The sequence below is a fragment of the Bombina bombina genome, chromosome 1, assembly GCF_027579735.1.
Source record: "Bombina bombina isolate aBomBom1 chromosome 1, aBomBom1.pri, whole genome shotgun sequence".
Taxonomy (NCBI): domain Eukaryota; kingdom Metazoa; phylum Chordata; class Amphibia; order Anura; family Bombinatoridae; genus Bombina; species Bombina bombina.
This window is the reverse complement of record NC_069499.1, coordinates 77,510,573-77,523,072: the sequence shown is the minus strand read 5'-3', so window position 1 is coordinate 77,523,072 and position 12,500 is coordinate 77,510,573. Positions and strand designations below refer to the sequence as shown.

The 12,500-nt window shown below is 36.3% G+C and overlaps 1 protein-coding gene across 1 annotated transcript in view; it reads right to left on the bottom strand.

Annotated features, from left to right (window-relative positions):
- Positions 1–12,500, bottom strand: part of CCDC85C (coiled-coil domain containing 85C) — a 278,137-nt gene that overhangs the window by 72,094 nt on the left and 193,543 nt on the right. Inside the window, exon 3 of the mRNA XM_053697480.1 lies at positions 170–274. Within this exon, the coding sequence (XP_053553455.1) occupies positions 170–274 (105 nt within the window). The remainder of the gene's footprint in view (positions 1–169; positions 275–12,500) is intronic.

Here is a 12,500-nt window from a genome sequence, read left to right as displayed (position 1 = left end):
TGCGTCCTATTGTTGCTGCTTATACATATTCATCTTGACTAATACACAATCAAATAGAATGGTGAATTGGTGACATGTCTCCCCTCCATACACACACGTCCTCTGCGCTCTTGTCATCAGTTTTTCTTTGGATAAAAAAAAAAGAACTGAGACAGAAAGGTTTGCTTACATTTAGTAGAGGCTCCTGGTACTGAGGCATCGATGACAGCTGGGATTCGGAGTGGTATGGAGATAAGCCTTTTCTTAAAGTCCTTAACTCCCCAGAGCTTGAATGCTAAAACAGAAGAGAAAAGCTACACATTAGACACAGGGAGATTGGTGTCATTACATAATTACCCACTGTGCACTGTGAGGCGATAGGGAAATGAAACATTTTGAGATTGTGATATAAAAGATTGAATTATGTGTTGTAAAAAAAACAAAAAAACAATTGTATTATATTTTTATTATTTGTTTTGTCCCCTTGTAATTTAACTCTGAAAATTGACCATGCTCTATACCTGTTCTTAATTGACCTTAAAGGGACAGTCAACACCAGAATTTTTGTTGTTTAAAAAGAAAGATAATCCCTTTATTACCCATTTCCCAGTTTTGCACAACCAACACAATTATATTAATATACTTTTTACCTCTGTAATTATCTTGTATCTAAGCTTCTGCTGACTGCCCACTTATTTCAGTTCTTTTGACAGACATGCAGTTTAGCCAATCAGTGCTCAGTCCTAGGTCACTTTACGTGCATTAGCTCAATGTTATCTATATGAAACATGTGAACTAATGCCCTCTAGTGGTCAAAATGTATTCAGATTAGAGGCAGTCTTCAAGGTCTAAGAAATTAGCATATGAACCTCCTAGTTTTAGTTTTCAACTAAGAATACCAAGAGAACAAAGCAAATTTGGTGATAAAAGTAAATTGGGAAGTTGTTTAAAATTGCATGCCCTATTTAAATCATGAAAGTTTTTTTTTGGACTTGACTGTCCCTTTAAATGAGGTGATAAGCCCAGAAGTAGAACTTTTTTCTCCTTTTCTAAGGTTGCATTTGTGTGTGTGTGTGTGTGCAAAGTTTTCTGCAGGTAATTTTTAAATACAATTCAATTTTAAAATTAGGTAGTTATATTAAATCACCAGCTCAATTGCAATGTGTTTGATAACTGGACTGTAAAGCAATTTTTTTAAGTTTTATAATCTAGTGCTGCAGTTGAAAATTGCATTGCAAATTAGCAGCAGACAAAAAAAAAAGTTTTCTTTTCTCCCTTTCACAAAGCTGAAAAAATCCCTCAGAACAAGTCAACAATAACTCCTATTTGACTGTTCTCTTCAAACAGCACTTTGCTCTGGATGCACTGTGCTAAGGCAAACCTAGACTGTGCAGCCAAGAGCAAAGCTCTGTTCGAAGAGAGCAGTCTAATGTTGAGCAGTGCTGCAAAGTGAAAGCAATAACAGTTCCTCTATGTGTCCCAATCTTTCAGAAGTCATGCTGCATTTTCTGCGATGACATCCCTGATCACAGCATGTTCTACCTTGGGTGTGATAATATAAGATAGTGCAAGGCAAGTGGTAAGGGGAGGCTGTTCACTGAGAACAATATCAGCAAGCAAGGTACTAATAAAAAAGCTTATTTTATAAAGATCTGAATTTTTGGTTCTGTATAATTTATGTTTTAAAACAGGGATAGATGGCACCACTGGCTCCTAGAATTTTACCTAGGCTCTTCACTATTTTGGTTATTCTCTGTATATCTATATACAAATACCACCAGTCTAGCACTGCTGGACCAGAAACCATATATAACCCAGGCGAGCCAGCTCAGTATAAACAGGCTACAGCATATGAGTCACTTTAGCAGTGCATGATAACAAAAGTAGCCAAATGTTATAAGTAGACACTCATACATTCCTCATAGCCCAAAGTAATCATAGTATGTATGACCTTATTAAAGAACCCTCCTAGCCCAAAGCAACCACAGTAACACTCTTGTAGGAAAGGTCAAAACCAGCCCAAAGTAACCATAATAAGTAACAGTAAAACCTTCATGTAAGAAAGGACCCTCCCAACTCAAATCAAGCCCAAGTATCAATCTTGTAGGGAATGACTCCATCAGCCCAAAGCAACCACAGTAGGTAACCTTTTTGAGGAAAGGACCATCCCAGCCCAAATCAACTATAGTAACATTCTTGTGAAAATAAAAACAGACCCTCCCAGAACAAGACATCCACAGTAACATTCTTGTAAAAATAGACCCTCCCAGAACAAGACATCCACAGTAACATTCTTGTAAAAATAGACCCTCCCAGAACAAGACATCCACAGTAACATTCTTGTAAAAATAGACCCTCCCAGAACAAGACATCCACAGTAACATTCTTGTAAAAATAGACCCTCCCAGAACAAGACATCCACAGTAACATTATTGTAAAAATAGACCCTCCCAGAACAAGACATCCACAGTAACATTCTTGTAAAAATAGACCCTCCCAGAACAAGACATCCACAGTGAGTAACATTCTTGTAAAAATAGACCCTCCCAGAACAAGACATCCACAGTAACATTCTTGTAAAAATAGACCCTCCCAGAACAAGACATCCACAGTAAGTAACATTCTTGTAAAAATAGACCCTCCCAGAACAAGACATCCACAGTAAGTAACATTCTTGTAAAAATACACCCTCCCAGAACAAGACATCCACAGTAAGTAACATTCTTGTAAAAATAGACCCTCCCAGAACAAGACTTCCACAGTAACATTCTTGTAAAAATAGACCCTCCCAGAACAAGACATCCACAGTAAGTAACATTCTTGTAAAAATAGACCCTCCCAGAACAAGACATCCACAGTAAGTAACATTCTTGTAAAAATAGACCCTCCCAGAACAAGACTTCCACAGTAACATTCTTGTAAAAATAGACCCTCCCAGAACAAGACATCCACAGTAACATTCTTGTAAAAATAGACCCTCCCAGAACAAGACATCCACAGTAACATTCTTGTAAAAATAGACCCTCCCAGAACAAGACATCCACAGTAAGTAACATTCTTGTAAAAATAGACCCTCCCAGAACAAGACATCCACAGTAAGTAACATTCTTGTAAAAATAGACCCTCTCAGAACAAGACATCCACAGTAAGTACTAGGGTTGCACCGATACCGATACTGGTATCGGTATCGGTACCGATACCAAGTACTTGCATGAGTACTTGTACTCGTCCAAATGCACCGATACTTAAACCGATACCTCCACTTCCTACCCATATGCTATCTTGTGGCGTTTTTTTCAAACTGCATGTTCCCATTTCATTTAAAGCTGGAGTGGAGACTAAACTAAAAATTGTCTACTACTGTTCTGCCAATACAAATTGCTCTTATTCTTATTATTGAAGGAGAGATCACTGTACTGCGTTCAGACAAACCCCTGAAGTACTGGGCAGTTAATAAACTGAGATTTCCAGCTCTGGCTAAAATGGCCCAAAATATATTTCTGCCCCATGCAGTAGTGTGGAAAGTTGAACCTCCTTACTGATAGCAAAAACAGACTTATAGCTGAACATGCAGAGATGGTTCTGTTCTGTTCCTTAAAAATAACTTGCCACTAACTTTTGAAAAATTATTCTAATTGCTAGATTGCCTTTTATGCTGGTACTTCTCATCTTGCACATTTATGTTCAAAACATACTGTACTCTGAGGAACATCTTGGCTTATATAATTGCAGGAAGAGTACTCATAGGAAAAATTAAGTTAATCCCAATGAACACTCATCCTGCAATTATAGGACTAGATTTATATTACATTTGATTGGTAAGCTTTACCAATGCTCTGTTCCCATTTCCAATTCCATAGCCATTAATGGAGTAGGAGGTGTAATGAGAGCATTGGTAAAGCTTACCAGTCAAATGTAATCCAGCCCATAGTGTTGTTCACCATGATTAAACAGTATTCTGTTCTATTTTTTACTGTAAGGCACTTTTGGTTGGTTGCAATTTTATATTTGTTATTTATTGTTAATATATTTTATTGTAATATTTTTATTTCTAAACATGTTCTGTGAACTTTGTGACAAATAAAACTGTTTTATTATTTCATAATGTCTTTTGAGTTACAGTGCTTCATAATTATAAAGAAGGAATCTTAAATAATTAGTCTGTATTGTGCTTGGTAAACTGTCACATGACATTAAAAAAAGTATCGGTAATTGGTATCGGCGAGTATTTGAAAACAAGTATCGGTACTTGTACTCGGTCTTAAAAAAATGGTATCGGTGCAACCCTAGTAAGTACCATTCTTGTAAAAATAGACCCTCCCAGAACAAGACATCCACAGTAAGTTACATTCTTGTAAAAATAGACCCTCCCAGAACAAGACATCCACAGTAACATTCTTGTAAAAATAGACCCTCCCAGAACAAGACATCCACAGTAAGTAACATTCTTGTAAAAATAGACCCTCTCAGAACAAGACATCCACAGTAAGTAACATTCTTGTAAAAATAGACCCTCCCAGAACAAGACATCCACAGTAACAGTCTTGTATAAATAGACCCTTTTCTTGAACAAGACATCCACAGTAACATTCTTGTAAAAATAGACCCTCCCAGAACAAGACATCCACAGTAAGTAACATTCTTGTAAAAATAGACCCTCCCGGAACAAGACATCCACAGTAAGTAACATTCTTGTAAAAATAGACCCTCCCAGAACAAGACATCCACAGTAACATTCTTGTAAAAATAGACCCTCCCAGAACAAGACATCCACAGTAAGTAACATTCTTATAAAAATAGACCCTCCCAGAACAAGACATCCACAGTAACATTCTTGTAAAAATAGACCCTCCCAGAACAAGACATCCACAGTAACATTCTTGTAAAAATAGACCCTCCCAGAACAAGACATCCACAGTAACATTATTGTAAAAATAGACCCTCCCAGAACAAGACATCCACAGTGAGTAACATTCTTGTAAAAATAGACCCTACCAGAACAAGACATCCACAGTAAGTAACATTCTTGTAAAAATAGACCCTCCCAGAACAAGACATCCACAGTAAGTAACATTCTTGTAAAAATAGACCCTCCCAGAACAAGACATCCACAGTAAGTAAGATTCTTGTAAAAATAGACCCTCCCAGAACAAGACATCCACAGTAAGTAACATTCTTGTAAAAATAGACCCTCCCAGAACAAGACATCCACAGTAAGTAACATTCTTGTAAAAATAGACCCTCCCAGAACAAGACATCCACAGTAAGTAACATTCTTGTAAAAATAGACCCTCCCAGAACAAGACATCCACAGTAAGTAACATTCTTGTAAAAATAGACCCTCCCAGAACAAGACATCCACAGTAACATTCTTGTAAAAATAGACCCTCCCAGAACAAGACATCCACAGTAAGTAACATTCTTGTAAAAATAGACCCTCCCAGAACAAGACATCCCCAGTAACATTCTTGTAAAAATAGACCCTCTCAGAACAAGACATCCACAGTAAGTAACATTCTTGTAAAAATAGACCCTCCCAGAACAAGATATCCACAGTAAGTAACATTCTTGTAAAAATAGACCCTCCCAGAACAAGACATCCACAGTAAGTAACATTCTTGTAGGAAAGATCCATATCAGCCAAAAAACAATTATAGTAAGTAAATTTAAAGGGACAGTCTACCATAGAATTGTTATTGTTTTAAAAGATAGATAATCCCTTTATTACCCATTCCCCAGTTTTGCATAACCAACACAGTTATATTAATATACTTTTTACCTCTGTGATTACCTTGTATCTAGGAACCTTCTTCCAGTCCCCTGATCACATGACTGACTGTTTATTATCTATTGTCTTAAATTTAGCATTGTTTTGTGCTAGATCTTAAATAACCCTCTGTGCCTGAGCACAGTGTTATCTATATGGCCCACGTGTACTTTCTGTCTCTTTGTGTTGAAAAGAGATTTAAAAAGCATGTGATAAGAGGCAGCCCTCAAAGGCTTAGAAATTTGCATATGAGCCTACCTATGTTTAGTTTAAACTAAGGATACCAAGAGAAAAAAGCAAATTTGATGATAAAAGTAAATTGGAAAGTTGATTAAAATTAAAAGTCCTATCTGAATAATGAAAGTTTAATTTATACTAGACTGTCCCTTTAAGTAAGTAATGGAATAAAACAATGCCATTGTTAAGGAGCAGCCAATACCCAGCACTGGTTTAGAAATCCATCACAGCTGCCACAATACACAAACCCTCAGAAAACTCATCAATAAAATACAACTATTCACATCAAAAGTAAACTCCTAGTCGAACAAACTGATCCTGGAATGTTGTAAAACTAAATATAAATATATATAGTACAATTCAACTATACTGTAATATAACATTCATGTTAATCACACCTGATAGTCCTAAACAAAAGCCCATAGTTCAGCTGGCTACTACCTCCTGGCAGCACAGGAGTGTCTGGGGGTGATTAAGCCTAATGTAATACACTATAAAAGCTTTTCATATATTCATAAATAGTTTACATTTTAAAATGTTATTATTCATTTTCATTATGCAGATTTAAGATCAAGCAATTGATGACCCACATTCTTGTAAATGGTATATGAAGGTATACGGAATTCTAAAGAAACAACTAATTTTGAAACAATCCATTTTATTAGGCACTAAACTAGATAGTTTTAAAATGATTACTTGGTTATTTTTGGCATAAAACAATTTTAATGTTAACCTCAGCATGACAAAAGGGCAGGTAACATTTTATTGTTTTAAAGGAACACTCAAGTCAAAATTAAACTTTCATGATTCAGATTGAGCAGCAATTTTAAACAACTTTCTAATTTACTTCTTTTAACAATATGTGCACAGTCTTTTTATATTTACACTTTGAGTCATCAGCTACTACTGAGCATGTGCAAGAATTTACAGAATGTACGTATATGCATTTGTGATTGGCTGATGGCTGTCACATGACACAAGAGGAGTGGAAATAGACAATTGCATTGTCTTGTTATCATGCATTTGTTAATTATGCAAATCTACTATATTTACTGAAACAGCCAATCACAGCTACTGAAGCTCAATGTACTATGTGCGGCTTGAGGCTCCCCAACTAGGACCATCTTTGTACTGGCATTCAGCGGAATTAGCTTTATGGGCCAGACCAATAACTTATATGTTTTTAACTACAATGTTGAGAGATACGGTAATGCAGCTGCAATACACAGAGCTCTTCACTAAGAGAACACAGCTTATAGATCTCACTTATAAGAGATCTTTTTGTTTTTTGTCAATTTCATCCTTATTGGTTGCTTTGACCTTTACTGAACAGCACCAGTAACTGCCAGGTTTTACCAAAATGTTACGCAAAATAACCAAGAACTTATGGTTAAATGATTAGATTTACTATTTATGGGACAGCCCTAAACTGTGACCTCTGTGCTTCAGTCCCACCCTCCTGCCTGCAGATCAATTATTTAACCAACCGGTGGTCCCGGTTTTCAGTTTTGCTGCTTTGTGTGGGTCCTGTCCGCAGAATGCCAATAACTCCCATAGCAATGAGCAACATACGGATTGCTCTTGTGCATGCAATTCCTGACCAGACGGATACAGCCTTTAATAGGATTTATTTGTCTTTTACATATTAATAAAACTGCTAGCATTGGCAGCTTGACATGAAAATAATTGTATTGGGGAAAAAATATTGTCAGATGATTACTTTATTTTTCCAGAGAAATTTATTTTTAACATTAACTTCTACATGATTTTAAAGTTAAAATTGTAAGATAGAATGCTTAAAAGGACAGTGTACACCAATGTTCATATAACTGCATGTAATATACACTACTATAAAGAAGATTATGCACAGATACTGATATAAAAATCCAGTATAAAACATTTTAAAAACGTATTTAGAAGATCCTAGTTTAGCACTGTTGATGAGGTTAGGCTGGGACACTCAGTGAAAGGGTCTGGGAAAGCAGAAAGAGCAGACCCCCCTTCCGTGCATATGAAAAGACAGATTACACAAACAATAGCAGCAGGAATCTGTAGACCTGGGTCTACATCTGATACTTTGGGGCTTGGTTAGGAGTCTGAAAATCAGCACAATGTTATTAAAAGAATAAGCAAATCTATACTTTGTTACAAAAAACACTCCCAGGTGGGCTATATAAATGGATCATCTACAAAACATGTATGCAAAAAAAAATCTAGTGTACAATGTAAATTAAATAGGATTAAAATGCCATTCCTGTAACCATAATTGTCTATTATCTTTATTAAGTGTTATTAATGAATATAACACATAAAGAAGCCTGGAAAAATATCAATATAATATACTAGTGAGGGAAAAAGAAGACATAATATCTCAATTAAAGGGACACTATACTGATAAGTATATTTACACATTCCGGTCAAAAAAAATTTTTTTTTATATTTTTATTGAGGTTTCATACAAGGCAAACATACAAAAAATGTCATTGAAAAATATACAAATACAGTGTATAATTACATTGCATGACATAGCTTAATCTTAAAATGCACGTCAATTGCCATTAAAACTATATACCCACTGAGCAGTTTAAAAGGCCACTCTTGGACCTCACAATGATGTATTACATACACAGTTATAGTAGGTAATTTCAAATAGGGTGAGATCTCTCTTGGATCTCAGATGAAGAACCTCTTTTTTGTTATTATTTTGATATTTAAACTATCAAGCATTATATACAACATACAAATTTTGAACAGCTATAAAGATAGAACTAAACTCTTAATTTTACTATATAACACAAGTGAGAGGGATATTATAAGGTTTTAAGGAGGTGTATGGACCCCTAGTTGCTATTCTGAGCATCTTATTGTTCTAGAACCACCTAGAGTGATGTTGGCCGTACCTAAGATATTGAGAACATTTAAAGTGATGCTTAAGGAAATATGTATGACGGACTGCCAGAGTGTAAGCACGTTCAACTCTTTTAGGGACTGTTCTACAGTTGGTGATATACGTGCAGTTTTTAGACCAGAAGATTGTGAGTCTGCCACAAAGGCCTGGGCCCTAAACCCTGCGGCAATAAACTCAGTAAATTATACTTTAAGATAAAGGTGTCTTATTATCTTACTGAGTTAATGTCTAGTGAAACATAACTTCTTGTGAGAATGAGAAGAATATAGTATTACATGCTTAGTCATATTGTTACGCTCAATGGTTATATCCTGTTATCAAACAATAATCCTTGCCATAAATGGTATATCTTGTAGGCTAGGTAGTTCAATATATATTAAAGCCACATAGTCAGACACAAATAGAGTTCAAACCAGTTTACTGAATATAGATCTCTATATGTAATATAAAAGAACAACTGAAACATAAGAGTAAAGATATGCGTTGGTTTATATTTGAAGGTCTATGTAGTATAGAGTGTTAAGACTAGTAGCATGCACACCTGATAGCTACAACAATTATATAGGGTAAAATATTATATGAAATTACAGGCTCAATAAAAAATAATTGGTGGCAAATGTAGGGAACAAATGTGTCTATACCGGTGGTACACATTCTATGTAATATTCTGATGTGGTTGAAACAGTTCTGAAAATGAGAAATAATACAATACCCTGTACTGAACCATATGATTGTGCACAGTGGTTACATACATGTCAACAAACAAACAACATTATCATAAGTAGTATAACTTGTAGGTTAGGCAGTTCAATGTACGTTAGATGTATATAATCAGGCACAGATGGTGATCAAAATAGTAACACAATGTTCCAGCAGTCACATAGAGAGATCTCTGCAAGTAATATATAAGAACGACTACAGTATGAGAGTAAAAAATAATTGGTTTATAGTTGAGGGACCATGTAAAATAAAGATTAGTAACATGTCAACCTGAGATTACATTGTGGTTAAGCCATTTAGATACTGGGTACAGCAACAGGATGCAAATCTATATCACTTTTATAATTTATCATTGATAGTGGGTGATCCTATTTCTAAATGCTAGCTAGCTTTGCAGAGTAAAAGATTAAAACCTAAGGAGATTGACAGATAAAGTAAAAGGTAGCCAGGTATATGTATAGTTCTGACATTGTCACTATGTTCAGCCGATGACAGTCCTGTATGACCAAATACCGCATGGTGAGAGCAGTTCTAAAATGGAGTCACCAAACTGTTTCCAAATTTTATGGTCAATTAATTCTAACGCACACTTAGCCCCAGACACATGGTAGAGAGACCGTATGACTTAAAATGATCCGGTACATATGGAGCTTTGGAGTGTCCCCTGCTCACCTCCACAGGTCATGTGTAAATTAGTAGCTAGCCCACACTGGTTCTCAAGTCTATGTTATGGGGTTTAGGATATACAAGGCTGATGTAACGGTCCAAACAAACTTGCCTGCATGACTGAAAGTGTTCTCTTGTCATAGATGCCTGTGAGCTAAAGTCTCTCAGCCAGCTGCATTCAGAACGGGAGAGAACCACAGCTTCCTTAATCACCTTCACCTCAGAACAGTTTGACTCATAATCATCATAGGGGCTGAGAGGAAGGAGGTAGGAGTTTTAGGTAATACCGTGAAGTTCCCCTTATCTCCTTTCTCATGGTTCTCCATATGGGTTAGTGCCCGCACTCTCTCCTTGTAACACGTGTCTGATGAAGGTGTCTCTGCCTGGTGTATTACCAAGATATTGCTTTCTTCAGTAGACTCCGGTTTTGGAGTTGTCGTGAGTATTGTGTCCTTGCTGTGCCTTTGTATATGGACGCCGCCATGGCCCCATGCTTCAGATAAATCATTCATGAGCCGTGTAAAGTGATCATTAAGGATAATAGTGATCTTTTTAAGCAAGATAGCTTCCGCGGGTTCCATCCTGTATGAATAGTAAGCGAATGCCCACTGAGTATATGTATAGTAAGTACTCTCCAGGTACTTTCTAACGACAGAGACCCGAAGGTGCTCTGCCGGGGGGTTGGTTAGGAGGCCGCAACCTCAGAAAGTCTCCAGACAATTGTAGCGTGCTTCAATCTTGATGATATTTAGTGCAGGTAATTGAGCTTCTCGAATTATACCTTTTGTGATGTGTATGGCTAAGCAATGGTAGGTATGGAAGCTGATTTTAAGCAGATTAGAGGAGAAGCTTATAGCAGCTAACAATTGAGCGTGCTATCATGGCCACCGCCCGGAAGTCCCCCTCCGGTCAAATTTTTAATGCACATGAATTAAATCTTTGAATAGACACATATTTGCAATATACATGTATTGGCAAAAACGCTTCTAGTGACAAATAGCTAGATATTCTCAGTGAACCAGCATTTTAAATACTGCAGCTACTCAAAGCACCAGTGGGGCTTGTATCATGTGTTTAAAATGTTGGTTCACTGTGCATACTTAAAGGGACAGTCTAGTCAAAATTAAACCTTTATGGTTCAAATAGGGCATGCAATTTTAAACAACTTTCCAATTTACTTTTATCATCAAATTTGCTTTGTTCTCTTGGTATTCTTTCTGGAAAGCTAAACCTAGGTAGGCTCACATAGTAATTTCTAAGTCGTTGAACTGCCTCTTATCTCAGTGCATTTTGAAAGTTTTTCACAGCTAGACACTGTTAGTTCATGTGTGTCTTATAGATAACATTGTGTTCACTCCCGTGGAGTTATTTAAGACTCAGCACTGATTGGCTAAAATGCATGTCTGTCAGAAGAACTGGAGATAGGGGGGCAGTCTGCAGAGGCTTAGAAAACATGTAATCACAGAGGTACAAAGTGCTTTAATATAACAGTGTTGGTTGTGCAAAACTGGGGAATGGGTAATACAGGGATTATCTATCTTTTAAAACAATAATTCTGGGAGTAGACTGTCCCTTTTAATACACTTTTGAAACAGCTGTAGCTTTTATTAGAAGCATTTTTGCCAATACACGTATATTACTTTGGCCGGAATGTCCCTTTAATGTGTTACCAGTGACTTGTTATCCCAGAGTATTAAATGTATGGAAAATTGACATGGGCTAAACCAAATAGATGTTTTTGCATGTGTATGAATTTCATGAGTAAAAAAGACAAACATATCAGAGTTGATTTTGAAGGCATCGCATGTCAAAGTTCTGATAATGAAGCCCCACATCTACTCTACATAAACCTCAGTAATGGGCTTCATGCATTATTTACTATTTTCATATTTCCTCAATTTGTATTCAACAATAGTTCTCTCCTGATACTGTAAGTCTCTATCCTTTAAAATAATAAAATACTAACACTTTTAAGGGGGCAATCAAAATTAAATTTTCATGATTTAGATAGTTTTAAAAACTTAGCTCTGTTTTCTTTGTATGCTTTGTTGAAGAGGTAGAATCAAGAGTGTGCAAAATCTGGACCTACGGTGGCAGTCTTTGCAAGAAAATATAACATTGTTGCAAACACTGCTGTCATTGAGCGCTAAAGACACGTGCACACTCTTGAGCCTCTTGTGGGTCTATCTAGGTTTACTCTTCAACAAAAGATACCAAGAAAAT